Source organism: Thalassophryne amazonica, chromosome 16 (assembly GCF_902500255.1).
Source record: "Thalassophryne amazonica chromosome 16, fThaAma1.1, whole genome shotgun sequence".
NCBI lineage: Eukaryota > Metazoa > Chordata > Actinopteri > Batrachoidiformes > Batrachoididae > Thalassophryne > Thalassophryne amazonica.
The window spans coordinates 53550461-53567926 of NC_047118.1; the positions used below are offsets into that span (position 1 = coordinate 53550461).

The 17466-nt window shown below is 39.6% G+C and overlaps 1 protein-coding gene across 1 annotated transcript in view; it reads right to left on the minus strand.

Annotated features, from left to right (window-relative positions):
* Nucleotides 1-2293: 2293 nt before the first annotated feature.
* rnf213a (ring finger protein 213a) overlaps nucleotides 2294-17466 on the minus strand; it is a 124838-nt gene continuing 109665 nt past the window's right edge. The window contains exons 52-68 of the mRNA XM_034190836.1: nucleotides 15558-15800; nucleotides 15395-15470; nucleotides 15234-15268; nucleotides 13420-13520; nucleotides 11600-11756; nucleotides 11249-11423; nucleotides 9325-9416; nucleotides 8967-9218; nucleotides 8719-8851; nucleotides 8373-8456; nucleotides 6819-6999; nucleotides 6460-6661; nucleotides 6300-6377; nucleotides 5067-5264; nucleotides 4736-4825; nucleotides 4478-4656; nucleotides 2294-2899 (exon numbers count right to left, since the gene is read on the minus strand). Coding sequence (XP_034046727.1) covers nucleotides 2746-2899; nucleotides 4478-4656; nucleotides 4736-4825; nucleotides 5067-5264; nucleotides 6300-6377; nucleotides 6460-6661; nucleotides 6819-6999; nucleotides 8373-8456; nucleotides 8719-8851; nucleotides 8967-9218; nucleotides 9325-9416; nucleotides 11249-11423; nucleotides 11600-11756; nucleotides 13420-13520; nucleotides 15234-15268; nucleotides 15395-15470; nucleotides 15558-15800 — 2430 coding nt within the window. The 3' untranslated portion in view covers nucleotides 2294-2745. The remainder of the gene's footprint in view (nucleotides 2900-4477; nucleotides 4657-4735; nucleotides 4826-5066; nucleotides 5265-6299; nucleotides 6378-6459; nucleotides 6662-6818; nucleotides 7000-8372; nucleotides 8457-8718; nucleotides 8852-8966; nucleotides 9219-9324; nucleotides 9417-11248; nucleotides 11424-11599; nucleotides 11757-13419; nucleotides 13521-15233; nucleotides 15269-15394; nucleotides 15471-15557; nucleotides 15801-17466) is intronic.

A 17466-nucleotide genomic window follows, 5' to 3' on the forward strand; every position in this document is an offset into this window, starting at 1 on the left:
TAAGTGGGGAAAAAAGGACTAGTTCCAAATTCTTAACATCACCTGAACTCAACAGTTAACAGTTGAAACTATTGGCCACAGTCAGGTTTTTTAACAGGACAGTGACACATCAAAACTGGTTTTGGGTTGGATAAAGCAGGCTAACCTTAAAAATACATATCACTAGTAAATGTCAAAGGAGCTGACTATTCAAAATAAATAAAGAATTATGAAAATATTGATGTATTGCATTTCATTTTTGATGCTATATGCCCAAAAGTCAAACATGGGGAAATAAGTATGATTTCACCGCCTCTGAAACCACTCGGGAACCTCAAGCTGTGAGGAATATGAAACTTTGGTGGCATCATCTCAGGTCACATCCCTAAAATGAATATGAGGGGGCATACTTTTTTAGTGTGAAATTAGGTTGTTTTTTTTGTGGACTTTGACGGTGATGTCAAAATGGCTAAAATGTGTATTTTGTAAGGCTGTAATCACATTACCATTGTTGTTTATTAGGTGGACAAATTTTCCACATATTTTGAGGAGGAAAGTGAGAGGTTTAGCATGCATGAGCACTGCTGGATGACCCCTGCCTGTGGACTGGACACCTGCATGGGCTTCTCATCAAATGCATCTTTTATGTTCTGTTTTGTAAAACTTTGCAAAATTTTGTAACTGTTACAATGGCCTAAGCAGTGGGTCACCCATCTGAGTCTGGTTTGCTTAAGGTTTCTTCCTCATCATCAGAGGGAGTTTTTTCTTACCCTTGTTGCCTGTGTGCTTGCTCAAGGGGTTGGTAAGGTTAGACCTTACTTGTGTGAAGCGCCTTAAGGCAGCTTTGTTGTGATTTTGCGCTATGTAAACTAAATTAATTGAATTATTTAGTGCATATAAACAACACAAGTGAATTTATCAGTCCCATTTGTTTTATTGGTGTTAATGTGGAGATGATTCCATCCACACCAGTTGACAAAGTTTGTGATGACAAGTCTTGTGCTCCTGCTTGTCTCGTGACATGCCAACAAGGGCAGTACCAACGGTGAACCTCTGGCAATGACATCTGACTGCACTGTCTGAAGTTTGATGCTTGATAGTGAAGACAAAGGGAGGAAAGCACTGTACCCTGTGGCATCTCTTTACTGCAAACCAAGACTACCACATCAGAAACAGTCATGAAGCCTCACACTATGGAATGTTTATAAGTTGAGGATCCATGCAGCCCTGTCACAGTCCACACCAGCACCTTCCAACTTGCTCCTCAACAAAAACAGGTTGAATTGTGTTGAATGCACTACAGAAGTTAAATAATAATAATAAAAAAAACATGTTTACAGTGCTCTGCAGGTGGGACAGTGAATGGTGAGGCATATGTACTGGAGGGCGGGTGATCCACCTCAAAGTCTGGTTGATAAGCAAACTGTAGGGAGTCCAACTCACTGCTAATTAACTAACTCAGGCATGCTCAGCTAATCAAGAGCAAGGAAACTCTCAGCCTGACTAAAAAGCTGTGGATGCAGCAGCATGACAGATGATCTCCAGGAGCAAGATTGGTGACGACCATAAACTGTTCATATTCTGGACAAACCTGCGTGACATCACCCACAGGTTTTTGTAGAGACCCAGAACAACCAACAAGAAGCCCATATCTGGGCGTTGTGATCGTGACAGCAGCTGCAGCGCTGATTCACAAGGAACAGAACACATAAAAAGGTGGAACATGCCTCATCTTCAAGTCTGAACCAGCGAACAACCTAACCTCAGTTCGGGTGTTTAGCAAATCATATTTCTGGGTACTGTGCAGCGATGCTCCTAACACTTTGCTTTGGTGTGGACATTAAAAATTATAAGCCACTTATTTTCTCAGCAATTATGCATTGAACAGACCTAACGGATCAGGGTAACGTTATGTCTGAAAGTGCTGTAAGCATACATTTCACTCAGCGTGAATATTGCAGCAGGGACAGCTCAGATGATCCAATCAGACGTTTCAACACACAAGCCACATTATTCTGGTTGTTTGCAAAACAACTTCGACTTCATCGAACCTTACCGCTTGGTAAGGTTTTAAAGGATAGTCCAAATAATAACAAAACTCAGATAAGTGGTACAACAATTCTATTTTTGTTCTGCAAATACACATTATCAAGCAAAAATATTACAGTAAACTTGTCAATATAATAGTTTTCTCTGTGGAAATGTAGTTCAGTGTCTCTGAAAGGCAACGTGGCAAATCAATATGACACAACTGAACTCGGAGAGAAAAAACAAAAACAAAAAAAGTGAATGACTCGATTGTGTCAGAAGCATCTTCTGAGACCTGAATTATTCTTTATTAAATGATTTGCTTCATTTACACTTACGTTTCTAAAATTTATGATGGTCAAGTTCAACACCTGAGTTAACATGGAAGAAAATTTTTATGTTCACATCTCTTTGGTCCAAACAATTTCACATTAGAAATAAAGTGTGAGAAAAAAAAACTTTCACATATGACTACAAAAAAAATAGCAATGCAACACAAGAACACAGAATTAAACCAACTTCAAAAAAATGTTTTTGTTTTTAAGAGGAATCGTAGCTCACATCTGGAGTGAGCTGCACCCTGGGGTTGAGGCACAACAAAGTTCAAAACGTCTCACGCATCAGTAGGTATAAAATATCACAAAGTAATTTTGTTATGATTGTAAACATTTTTTTGAGGAATTTAATAAAGGAAAAACAGGGAAGGTAGACGTGATGACGCTCAGTGTCGTGCCCTCATCATCTCTGACTGCGCTCCTGCTTGAAAGCTACGCTGAACTTCCAAGCTTCCACATATTGGGAGAGCAGGATCTTCTCTGGGAAGAGCTCCTCCACGTCAATGGGAACGTCCAGGTCTTTGTACTGCATGTAACCCACCAGTGTTTCTTTCAAGCTTTCAAGACAAATCACAGAAGTCAAAATCTGAGCTGTTCTTCCTTACCAAAAAGAAAAGCTCAATATACTTATTTTCATTCTTTCTTAGTTTATCTAAGGAAATAGCAGCACAATATTAAAGCTGAGGACTAGAGGTAAATTGAACAAGTACATAGTACTTAAGTAACAAAACAGTGTGTCCATATAGTTAAATGCACAAGTGAACAGTGATCATTTCTGTAATTTTGCCTCTGCCCGAAGGAGGCAGTTCTCAAAAACTGACCACAGGAGGGGGAGACCAGTGAGGGAAGCTCCCAAGACATCCATGTCTGTTGCATCATATTGGAGTGGAAAACAGAAGGGCTGTGTCTAGATTTTCATGATGGAGGTGAAATTTTTACAACAGAACATCTAAAAAACAACGTTCAAAATAGTAGATATTTAACAGTAACCTTTTGATCATTTCCTTTAAAGGACCTACTGGCTCGAAAAACGTAACTGCGACGCATTTACGGTACGACAGCTCATCTTGCTGGCTGCATTAGAGACAAGCACACAATTTTGAAATGGAGCAAATTTCACGTATACATGTACAGTAGTTTGATGTAGAATGTTTGGACAAACAAATGAAAGAATGGGTGAAATAAAGAACGGAATCTATTCAAAAATATTCCCTACATCAGAGAATTATTATTATTACTTTTTTTTTTAAGTCCAGAATCTGACTTTCGTCACTTGTTCTGAGTTCTGTATTTTCTGGAGAACATGTTGCATCTGTGGAAAAAAAATGCATTGCGAAGACAAAACAACGTATGGAAGTCACACCTGTTTTCTGTAGGTGGAATTCACTTTATAACACAGCATTTCCTTGAAGGGAGTTTAACAATGGACAGGAACTCAGTGTAGCACGTGCACACAACAGCCTTGTCTGTTACTTAATATAAGGATTTTTAATTTCTAAAAATAAGTGTGTACTGGGCAACATACTCGATGTTATTTGATGTGGTTTGGACAGAATAAATCATCAGATAGACACGGACTGCTTGTGCACAGCAACACAGAGAAGTAAATAGTGGAGTTGTGACAAGTCCAGTGAACAGCCTGTGCCATATAACATAAAGACTCTTAAATTCCCAAAAAATAAGCAACATGGACAAATAAACATTATGTTGGGCAACATATTGCATATTTGACTTAGTTTGAACAAAAATTGTGATAGACACAGGGCAGCCCACATCAACATTGAAACCGTGAAAACATGAGTCAAATTTGATTATTATTATTTTTTATATCAGCTCTTTAATTGGGGATTTTTGTGCATCAATGTCACTAACTTGTACTGTTTGTTTTTATTATTGGAGTTTCTTTTGTTTGAAGTTTGATTGATTCTTGGGAATCAAACTTCATATATGTAAGTACTACTATTAATAATAATAATAAGAAGAAGAAGAAGAAGAAGAATGAACACATGATTTTCTTTCCCCAGTCAGACGGGTGTATAAGTTGCAGGACCTCCAAAACTAGTAAAAAATCTGTGACATATACTCAAGACAATATAGTAACAGTTTGGAAAGAATACAAAAGGCTTTTGTTTTACCTCCAATCAGGGTTGTAGTTATCTGGTGCTTTGGGTTTTTTGAGGACCAGCACAAGGAACTCATGCATCTCCAGCAGGAACCTGTCAGCGCTGCTCTTAGAAAAGAAAGCAGTCAGCAGCCTGCGCTCATCCTCACCCAGGGTATCCTTATACGACTCACAGATTCCCACAAATGGATCCTGGACAAATTATCTGGCATTATTATTACTTGTATGATTAGTGATAATTCTCTGTATTGAGACAGCAACAATGTCTCACCCTCTTGAGCCGCAGCATATTTTCCGATTTCAGTGATGCCAGAAGCTGCCACAGGGCCACACAGTGCTTCAGACAACACGTGCTCAGCGTCTGTGGGTGAAGCAGATAAACATTTACCTCGTGAAGCAGACAAACGGCCAGGCCTTATTTGAATCCAACACTCTGCAAGTGAACGAGCTTATCATAATCAGCAAGAAAAATACTGGTCTTGTGTTTGCACACGTGCACAAGAAGGACATTTGGCAAAGTGGTCGTCTACAGAGTAACATAAACTGTCCACATTATCAGTTCTGTAGCGTGGCTCCAAATACAATAACCCAGATAAGTTGACCTTGAGGATGTGGGGAGGCATCTGGCTTCCCATTTGCAGCACCTCCTCCAGGTAACCGGCCAGCTGCATCTCAGGCTCCCCACCAGTCATCGCCAGGAAGCCCAGGGCCACTTCAAGCGTGGACAAGGCCTCACATACATCGCTGTAGGAGTGAAGTTCACCAGCCAGGGCAAAGAGGGCGAGTGTCTGAAGAGGCTCCTGTTGCAAATCAAACAGAGTCATTAAGACAAACCAGAGACCTGCTACAATTCTCTGAGGCCCAGGTTTGTTAACCTGTCCAGCAAAAAAACATCAAGTATCATTTTTCAGGCAACATGTAAAATTACCTGAAGGTGTGCAGCAAAACTTTTCTGAGCAAAATTGTAACTAAGCATGCTTTTCTAAAGAACATGATCAATCCTGTTGCTCACAAAGGAGGCACTAAAGGCATGCTAACATTAGGCCGTTAGCATCATGTGATGACAAAGTGAGTTTTCATGCTAATGTTTTCCTGTTAGCATCACACTATGTGACGCCAGAGTCTTTCTGTGCTAACAATAACCCACTGGCATCACATTAGGTGACACTAGCCAGTTTTGAAGACATGAATGATTAAAATCAATTGTGCTTTAAGGCGCTCCCATCGCCACAAGTATGAATTTTTTAAGCACATTAGAAATAGTGTTGCTCACAATGGAGGCACTCCGCTCATGCTAATATCAAGCATGATTTCAGCCCCTTGACACCGCACCTCACGCCAAGCTAGCACCAAGCTGATTACACACTGTATTATATAAAGAATGTAACTTTTCTCAAATAAGGAAACAGCGCTACAACAAAATGACAGCATTTACCAATTATGAACTGTAGCTGGATCAATTTATATATAATCAAGAAGGACCTTGGAACATGTTGCTCAGTCTTCTCCCCAATAATTGCTCTCAGGAAAGGCTAATGATTTAATAGATTATAGCCAAATTTATTCGCTGTGACTAAATTTAGTTATCAACTCATATTTCATAAATACTATGACAAAAAAACCCTCTTAAAATACAGTCAGCTATTGATATTTGGGAGGTTTGCTACACTTCATTAATTTAATAAATATACTAAAGATTTAAATTTTGGGGGGGCAGGGAGGGGGGAATTTTGGCTGGATTAGAATGGATTCATCCATGGGGACTGCGCTAGTTTCACATATGTGATAATTTAATGCAGCCAGTTAGCTGAAAATTAAACCAAATCATAACTTACTTGCGCCACTTTTGCCTTTATATCCTTGAAGATAATCTCGTAGTCGCGGTCGTGTCTGTTCACGAGTGTTGGAATGCCCTGTGGTGAGTGGACACTGGCATGAGAAACATTCATGAAAATGCCACAAAGTTATGAATTGTTTTTGCTTTTCAGGGCTCACATTGAGCGTGATGAGAGGTTTTCCCAGCAGGAAGTGGGAGAGGATCTGTCTCTGGATTTTGGCCAAGTTGTACTCCTGAATGGTCTCCTGGCCTCTCTCAATGGTGTACTGGGTGTTGGACAGAATGACGGGCATCAGGTCCTTTTCCAGCTCGTATCGGATCACGTGCAGTTCGGTCAGATCTGCAGGGCTCACTTTATAACTGTGGCAGAGAAAAACAGGCACAGGACAGCGCCTGAGTTACATCAACACATACCTGTTTGAATTAACGTTTTCACACTAACTTTTTATATTTTATAAAAGCTCCGTCTGCTCACAGCCAACCATACAAGTAAAAAACGTGACGCTAGCGCCCCCACCTGGTCTCCTCTCCAGTGTGTTTATCCACACAGTAAACCAGATCATTGTGCAGGGCGATGAGGTAGCTGACCAGGGCTGTCGAGCACAGGCCTGGGCCTTGTCTCCGTGGTAACAGCACCTTAAAATCACTGTTGAGATCCAGGTCTTTCTTGCAGAACTCAGCCGGGATCTTGATCTCACCTGAACAGTAATGTTTGGATTCACTTAGTTCACAATGTACAGTTCCCAAGTTTTGTTCACAGAGGATTTCTATGTTAGATTGTGAAATTCTGTGGCAAGTATTACTAACATGAGACCTCCGACACGTATTTTACTATAGTCAACAGTAACAGAAGCACAACTCTAGACCTTGGCACCAAACAACAGCATGCCGCATATTTCAACAGTTACATTTTTAACTTGCATTTTATGAAAGAAAGAGTGAGATACAGGCCCTGAGGCCCACTGGTGTTGGTGCTTAACTCTTGTTTCTGCAGCGTGAAGCAGGCAAGTATCTATGACTCTCCCTGAGTAGACTGGGACAATGCAGATGAAATGTCATGTCCAAGGTGTGAAACCAAATCAATCAAACCCAGGTCTCCATGTTGGGAGGCCAACTCTTTATCCCATCGAGTTCCCTGCTCTTATTGTTTTGATCTACTTACTCAAAAGCACTTTCAATTTCAGCGACAATAGCAGATTGACCCACACACAATTTGGTTGTTGGACATCCTGCTCTGCTGACTGAGCAATAGTCAAACTGTCTGTTGATCTCTTTGATCCAAAGCACAAAACTGTCAGTGTAAATCACCTGAACAACACCGTGTTAATTGAGTGGTTTATTTGCAATAATCTAATAGTTCCCACTCTTAAAACACCCTTGTTTCTACTTAAAACTGACTTTAGAATCATTTAAGAGGTTTTATTTTGTCATCTGATGGTTAATAATCACATTATTCCCTTTGATCGCTTTTGGGTGTAGAGAGTCAGACTCAGGCGTGCTGCTGTGGTGCTCTGATCGCTCCCCCATCTTTTATTATGAAATAATGCTGAATTTATGTGGAAATTATGTCGCTGAGATAGATGACTGGAGTGCAGTTTTAAGCAGAGATGAGATGATGATCCTGAATTGCTCAGGACCGATTTTTAGGGGATTTTTTTTAAATCAAGGCGGGGGACCGTCTGGTTGGCAATGCGGTACTTCAACCAGCTGATCGGTGAAGTTATCATAATCAACGGTCTAATAAGGTTTTTTTTTCCCCGTCTTTGTTGTAGGCTTGTTGTTTCATCCAAACGTTCTCAGCAAAATTATACCAAGTCTAAAGGTTTTAGTGCTATATTGCCATAACAGGTTATAGTTATTTTCTTGGTTTGTTGGTTTTGACGTTATAATGCAACACAATTCTACATATTCAATGACATGACAGGGCATGCCCACATACAAAATATTATGTTGGAAACGAGTAGAAAAAAAGGAGCAAAGGTGCCAGAATGAAAAACTGTCAGCTGATTTGTGGAATTCGGTGGGAGTAGGAAAGCGGCTTCAGTGTGTGTGTGTGTGTGTGTGTGCTTACCATTGGTTGCCAAAGACACCCTGAGCTGATTCCAAGATGTGAGGAAGATTTGGATGTTTTTCTCATACCAGGATCTCAGTGAAACTACACACAGAACAATGAATCAAACATTTCACTCAGAGTGTAAAACTCCAGCAGCAAAGTAGAAGTAAAACAGTAAAAACAGGACTTGCACAGATTTTGCTACTGTACTGTTAAAAACTCTCAATGTCTCCTTCCACGTTGGAAGGATTCATTCCTTGGAAAACATCTTTGCACTGTACATTACCAACTATTTTATCATGACTGTCCCCAACATCAATTAGCAGGTGAAAAATGCGCTGGTGGAGACGGACGATTTCATTACCTGCTTCCTGACTTTGGAGGAATTCAGCCATGGTGTTACAAGTCAGCTCGGTGATGTTTTGAAACTTCTTAACCAAATCTCTCTGGAGAGTGAGGATATCAGGAAGGTACTTCACCAGCCGGAGTTCTCTTTCCTGAGACAGATTCAGAGACAGTTTGCATAAACTGTTAACTGACAAGAGTGTACAAAAAAAAAAAACTTGCAGTAGACACGGGTAATAAAAATAGGCCATTGTGCATATTTCTTACCTTGTGCAAAAACCTCCAGAGTACAGGCAGGGTGTCTTTGCCATCATTCTGCTCTACGACGTGGGTCAGGCTCAACAGAGACATTTTCTCCCTGCAGGTCCACACTGCATTGCTGTGGATCAGTGAATTAGAGGGAAGTGTGCCCAGGAAGAGTTGGGGATCACCGAAAATAACCATCATGACAGGATTGGTAGAGATGCGGGAGTCAGCCCGGATGAATGCGTTCACTTCCTTTAACTGTCTGTCCAAATGCTGTGCAGAAAAGGATGTATAGTTACACAAATCTCCAAGAAGACATACATTTAAAACTGCACTATCTTTGTTCTATACTGGAACAAATAATCAAAACCAGCCCTGCCTTCAGCTGAGGAGTGATGGACTGGCTCAGTTCGACCTCCCATCCATTTCTAGCTTCTTTGGTAGTGAGCAGACCGTCATATGGAACAGGCCCTGAAAAGAAAAAACATGGTGACTCCAAACATTTCTGGAAAGACAAATCATACCTTAATTGAGTGCCTGAAGAGCTGAACGTTTAAAAAAAAAAAAAAAAAAAATGCAGATTTGACAAGTTCTGCAAGTTCTGACTATACTGAGTTCTGACTTTACAATAAGTAGTGTTCAGAATAATAGTAGTGCTATGTGACTAAAAGATTAATCCAGGTTTTGAGTATACTTCTTACTGTTACATGGGAAACAAGGTACCAGTAGATTCTCACAAATCCAACAAGACCAAGCATTCATGATATGCACACTCTTAAGGCTATGAAATTGGGCTATTAGTAAAAAAAAGTAGAAAAGGGGGTGTTCACAATAATAGTACGTTAGTACTCATAGTGTGGCATTCAGTCAGTGAGTTCATCAATTTTGTGGAACAAACAGGTGTGAATCAGGTGTCCCCTATTTAAGGATGAAGCCAGCACCTGTTGAACATGCTTTTCTCTTTGAAAGTCTGAGGAAAATGGGACGTTCAAGACACTGTTCAGAACAGCGTAGTTTGATTAAAAAGTTGATTGGAGAGGAGAAAACCTATACGCAGGCGCAGAAAATTATAGGCTGTTCATCTACAATGATCTCCAATGCTTTAAAATGGAAAAAAAAAAAAAAAAAAAAAAGACGTGTGTAAGAAAACAGAAAGCAACCATCAAAATGGATAGAAGAATAACCAGAATGGCAAAGGCTCACCCATTGATCAGCTCCAGGATGATCAAAGACAGTCTGGAGTTACCTGTAAGTGCTGTGACAGTTAGAAGACGCCTGTGTGAAGCTAATTTATTTGCAAGAATCCCCCGCAAAGTCCCTCTGTTAAATAAAAGACGTGCAGAAGAGGTTACAATTTGCCAAAGAACACATAAACTGGCCTAAAGAGAAATGGAGGAATATTTTGTGGACTGATGAGAGTAAAATTGTTCTTTTTGGGTCCAAGGGCTGCAGACAGTTTGTGAGACGACCCCCAAACTCTGAATTCAAGCCACAGTTCACAGTGAAGACAGTGAAGCATGGTGGTGCAAGCATCATGATATGGGCATGTTTCTCCTACTATGGTGTTGGGCCTATATATCGCATACCAGGTATCATGGATCAGTTTGGATATGTCAAAATACTTGAAGAGGTCATGTTGCCTTATGCTGAAGAGGACATGCCCTTGAAATGGGTGTTTCAACAAGACAATGACCCCAAGCACACTAGTAAATGAGCAAAATCTTGGTTCCAAACCAACAAAATTAATGCCTCGCAGATGTGAAGAAATCATGAAAAACTGTGGTTATACAACTAAATACTAGTTTAGTGATTCACAGGATTGCTAAAAAAGCAGTTTGTACATAATAGTTTTGAGTTTGTAACGTCAACAGCAGATGCTACTATTATTGTGAACACCCCCTTTTCTACTTTTTTTTTTTTTTACTAATAGCCCAATTTCATAGCCTTAAGAGTGTGGATATCATGAATGCTTGGTCTTGTTGGATCTGTGATATCTATTGAATCTACTGGTACCTTGTTTCCCATGTAACAATAAGAAATATACTCAAAACCTGGATTAATCTTTTTAGTCACATAGCACTACTATTATTCTGAACACTACTGTACATACATACTTTAAGCTCTGTAACAGCTCTTTTACTTTCAGACATGCTACTGCAATAATAATGTTTAACCACTAGAGAGCAGCGCTTCCTTATTTTCCTTATCTGTTGTCTTTCAGGGTTCAGCAAGAACAGAAAAATATATACAACTTTTTTCTTTCCTCCTTAAAGCCACACATGTGCAAAAATGTCACGCGTTACATGTTTGGGGCTGCTTGGGTTCCAGGAGGCTCCTGATCACCAGGTGAAGTGTATTGACTGTGTCATCGGTCCCTTTGCCCAGTGACCTGATGAGATGTTCCATGTCTTTTAGCAGATGAGCAACCAGAAACGTTCCTGTGTCAGGAACTTGAGGCTTGATGATGTTTGAGATCGACTAGAAACATAAACAAATACAGAAACCGGGACATTAATGGGATTATATCTTGGAAATGATGGGATGCAAACAACTGCCACTAGATGCCCCTAAAGAGCCATATTTTACTTCATACACACACAAAAAAAACATATATTCTAGAAGGAAATCACCTCTGTTGAGATCCGAAAACCTACCTGTGTGTGACTGCTGATACCGAGCAGCATGGCCATGTGAGTGAGCATACGGGCAATGTTGAAGGAAACAGGTGAAAGGCTCTTTGTGTCCAGCATGTCAGGACTGTCCCGACGACTGGGGTCACCAAGGATGTGACCATTCTGTGTGCGATCACCCCTATTGAAAGAATTTTTTTAATACAAATTTTAGGCAAAAAAAAAGGGGAACTTTTTAAATCTTTGTTTATTCACTTTGTAATAATCTTTTTAGGTTTCAGCTCACTCAAATACATGAAAAATGTACTTTACAATATATGCAACATGATTACAAAGAAAAAGGTAACAATCTGCCTGGTTTGGGTGCATGAACAACAACAACAAAAACAGCAGCAGTTATGCAATATTAATACACATATTTCAGGTTTCCAGATGAATTGGTTATACTACAGTGGCACTGGTGTTCGAAATTGTGGGCATTTTCCAACATGAAAAGATGTATAGGATAATGATATACCTTGTTCAAGGTTTGGTTCAAACCACAGTACATTATTTTTTTCATAAAGGTATAAAAAAAAATAACCTGCACAAAATTAAAAACTGCGACAGACTGGTGTCCTGTCCAGGATGTACTCTGCCTCACGCCCTGTGACTGCTGGAATAGGCTTCAGCCACCACCCACTTCTGATACTCCGTGTGCTGCTATACAATGCTGCTGGAACCTTAATTTCCCAGAGGAAGTCATCCCAAGGGATCAATAAAGTTCCATCAAATCTAATCTAATGTAATCTTTGTTAATAATCGCCGGCCTTGAATTATGCCCTGCCTCGTTTAGGTCCTGTGTCTGAGCAGTGTTTAAAAAAAAAAAAAATGGCCGGGCTTTTAATCCAGGAAATATGGTACCCACTTTCCTATAATCTGCGAGTCTCAGTGCTTCATTTTGTATCTTTGTTAATGGGCACATCCAGATTGCTCTGCCTGGTATACGAGAGTGATTTTTAATGAAAATGCATTGCAATCTGATGGGACGTTTTGTCCGATGAGGGCAAAAATCTGTTACACAAAATACATTATATACTGTGTTTATTACATGGAAAACTATACAAAAGCATTGGGACTCTTGCTTTTGTCCAGTGAGTGCAAATATCTGGTTTATATGATGACTGTTTAGGTGAGTTTTACTGTACATATTTTTAAACCCCTTAATACTGGAGCAGCTCGCAGACAAGCCCAGAGCCCTGTAAATTGCTTTTGTGGTATTTTCCAATGACTGTATCTGATCAAAATGACAAGATGTGAATATATACACAGAAAGCTTACTTTCACCAGAACAAACTGAGTTCAAACACTACAATTTATGACAGCAATCCTGAATAAAAAGCCAACAAAATCACAAGACATTCTCTGAGCTAAACTATTGCTTCCTCATTTGCAGAAAGCCTTTAAGCTTTATAATATTTCAAATGTTTTGTGGCCCTCATAAACAACACAGTACAGTTCGAGACAGTAACCCTAAAATCTAACGTATTTTCCGGCATGTAAGTCACACCAGAGTAAATAAGATGCACTTGTCAATAAATACCTTTTGTCCGTTGTTGCAAAGTACTTTTCATTATTGGCTTTTATTCTATTATTCATGGACTTCATTTTGTTTAGTGATCTCACTCTTGGGAAAGTCCTAATAATAATAATAATAATAATAATATATTATTATTAACAAACTTGTGATTTTTCAGTATATAAGTGATACCAGAGCACAAGTCGCAGGGCCTCCAAAAAAAAAAAAAAAAAAAAAAAAAAACATGACATACTCCAGAAAATGCAGTCATAAATTTTGAACTTACTGAAACTGAACACGTTGAAACCCAAGGACAGGCCGGTGGTTGGCACCTCCAATTACAACACCACAGTCCAAACATCGACTGGTTTCCATGGGTTGGCCACACTGGAGAAAAAGTAGAGTTGAGATCAGCATGGCCAGTTATGGGTAATAACACCATGAATGAATGAATGAATGAAAACTGTTTATTTCGAACATTTGATACAACAACAATTACAAGATAGATCAGTAAAGACAACAACAAAAAAGTTCCTACTGTGTACCCAACATGTCCGAAAAGGGGTAGGGTGAAGCAGCATCCCTACCCCTTCTTCCCCACAACCAGTAATACCCTTTGCCACATATACACATAGATTCCTACACACCTAAACCGATATATATACATACATATACATATATACATACATATACATATATACATACATATACATATATATACATATACATATACATATATACATATACATATATACATATACACATATACATATATACATATACATATACACATATACATATACATATACACATATACATATACACATATACATATACATATATACATACACACATATACATATATACATACACACATATACATATACATACACACACACACACAAACATATACACACATATATACACAAACATAAATATACACCTACACATACCTACTTACATACAAAATACTATATATTTACAAGCCGAAGCAAAAAACAAAAACACCCTAACCCTCATTACCCTTCCTCCTCCCTATACCTAGAAAAAACATATTTTTGTACCGCTGTTTGAACTGGTTCATGCTTGGACATTGCTTGAGCCCCACTCCCAATCTGTTCCACATCCTCACCCCACAGACAGAAATACAGAAACCTTTTAATGTTGTTCGTGCCCACTGATGCTTTAAATTAAATTTCCCCCTCAGACTGCAATCCCCTGATCTGTTAAAAAACATATTTTTAATATTTGCTGGAAGTAAATTGTTTATTGCTTTATACACGATTTGTACTGTTTGAAAATGAACCAAGTCTGTGAATTTTAAGAAGTTGGATTGTAAAAATAGTGGATTTGTATGATCTCTATAGCCAGTATTATGAATAATTCTTATAGCTCTTTTCTGCATTACTGATAGTGATTGTGTTGTACCTTTATAAGTATTACCCCATACCTCTGCACAGTACTGTAAATATGGTAAAACCAGTGAGCAGTAAAGAATGCGGAGTGAGTTGTGGTCCAGAATATGTTTCGCTTTGTTTAGAACTGAAATGCTTCTTGACAGTTTACTTGTATATGTTTTATATGAGTCTTCCAGTTTATCTTATCATCTATTATCACCCCCAGAAACTTATTTTCATGTACCCTTTCAATATCTACCCCCTCGACTTGTAACTGAACCTGTATGTCTGTATTACAATAGCCAAATAACATGTATTTTGTTTTACTTAAGTTTAATGATAATTTGTTTCTGTCAAACCATATTTTCAATTTTCCCATTTCTATACTGATCCTCCTCAGTAACTCCTGCAAATCCCCCCCTGAACAAAAAATGCTTGTGTCATCTGCAAATAATACTAATTTTAATATTTTGGAAACATTGACAATATCATTTATATAAATTAGAAACAGTTTTGGACCCAATACTGACCCCTGTGGGACGCCACAAGCATTGTCCAAGCATGATGATGTATATTCCCCCAACTTCACAAACTCTTTTCTGTTACTTAAGTAGCTTCTCACCCAGTGCAACACCAACCCCCTAATCCATAAAGACATTAATGACAGAATTTTGCACTGTAAATCAGAATGAACATGACGTACCTCACCAATGGTGCAGGGGTGTCCATTTGGACAATCTATGGACAGATATATATTTAAAAAATAAAAATACAGTTTTTGGATTGTTTTGATGGAAAGAAAGAAGAAGAAGAAAAAAGAACACTTCAGATCTGCCTGTATACATTACTTTGTTTGATACTTACAGTACCACTGAATGGGTCCCATAGCTTGGTGAGCCACTGCGAGCATATCTTCTGGCATGGTGGGCAAAAAGGAGGCCTGAGACAACAAATGAAAACATTCAATTCACTTTGATGAAGGTAAAGTGTTTCCAACTCTGCTGAAAGCAGCAGACTGTATACATACCTGCATGTTGGCAGGAGCCATTGCCAGTTGCTGTAGTGGATTCAAGATGCTGCAGGTTCCACAGAGCAAAACAGCAGCCAGGTGAATAGTTAGCTCCATAATCGCACACAGTGTGCCAGAGATCCCAGGACGCACTGTCAGTGGCCCGAGCTGGTTGGTCACAAGGGCCCGAGCAAAGACCTTCATCTCTGGAGTGTGAAGAACTCTGGAAGCCTGGCTGAAGGTCAACAAGGCTTGCAACTGCTGCAGATGCAAAGGCCCATTGAGAGAGAGAGAGAGAGAGGAGGAGAGAGAGAGAGAGAGAGAGAGAGAGAGAGAGAGCGCGAGAGAGAGAGAGAGAAAAATCGCTTTAAAATGTTTTATTGCACGTGCTGAGTGTAATAAATGAAATGAATGAAAATAACACCACTGTGACTTGAAAACTATCACTCCATCCATCCACTTACTCCAATTAAGGGTCATGGGGGACTGGAGCCTATCGCAGCAGTCATAGGGCGTGAGGCTGGATAGGACGCCAGTCTGTCACAGGGCCACACAGAGACAGACAAACACATTCACACCCGCATGCACACCTGCGTACAATTTAAAGATTCCAATTCATCTAACCCGCATGTCTTTGGATGTGGGAGGAAGTCGGAGCACCCAGAGGGAACCCACGCAAACACGAGGACAACATGCAAACTCCACTCAGAAAGGCCACAGGTGGGAATCAATCCTATGACCTTCTTGCTGTGAGGCAACAGTGTTACTAATACTACAATAGACAGAAATAATTTGCAGAATGATTAAAATGTTTGACCTGGTCTAACTTTTGGCAGAGGTGACGGGGGATGAACAGGAATGTTGCAGGGCTAAGGCAATGTCTCAAGACGAGCAGGGAAGTTGAAACAAGTGATAAGGAGTAAATGAGAAGCAACTGACATGGCATGACCTGTGGAAGGTCCCTCAGGCCAGGCTCAGCTTCCTTCATTCATTCATTCATTATTGGTTTATTTGACAGGGACAGTGCATATTAATGAACGTACAATTGTTTATAGATAGTGTATATATATATATATATGTATATATATTACACAAATATACAGTGAGGAAAATAAGTATTTTAACACCCTGCGATTTTGCAAGTCCTCCCACTTAGAAATCATGGAGGGGTCCGAAATTTTCATCTTAGGTGCATGTCCACTGTGAGAGACATAATCAAAAAAAAAAAAAAAAAAATCTGGAAATCACAATGTATGATTTTTTTAATAATTTATTTGTATGTTACTGCTGCAAATAAGTATTTGAACACCTGTGAAAATCAATGTTAATATTTGGTACAGTAGCCTTTGTTTGCAATTACAGAGGTCAAACGTTTCCAGTAGTTTTTCACCAGGTTTTCACTCACTGTAGCAGGGATTTTGGTCCACTCCTCCATACAGATCTTCTCCAAATCTTTCAGGTTTTGAGTTTCAGCTCCCTCCAAAGATTTTCTATTGATTTCAGGTCTGGAGACTGGCCAGGCCACTCCAGGACCTTGAAATGCTTCTTATGGAGCCCCTCCTTAGTTTCCCTGGCTGTGTGTTTGGGGTCATTGTCATGCTGGAAGACCCAGCCATGACCCATCTTCAATGCTCTTACTGAGGGAAGGAGGTTGTTTGCCAAAATCTCGCAATACATGACCCCATCCATCCTCCCTTCAATACGGTGCAGTCATCCTGTCCCCTTTGCAGAAGAGCACCCCCTGGTTTTGATGTTTCCACCCCCATGCTTCACAGTTGGGATGGTTTTCTTGGGGTTGTTCTCATCCTCTAAACATGGTAAGTGGAGTTGATTCCAAAAAGCTCTATTCTGGTCTCATCTGACCACATGACCTTCTCCCATGTCTCCTCTGGATCATCCAGATGGTAACTGGTGAACTTCAAACGGG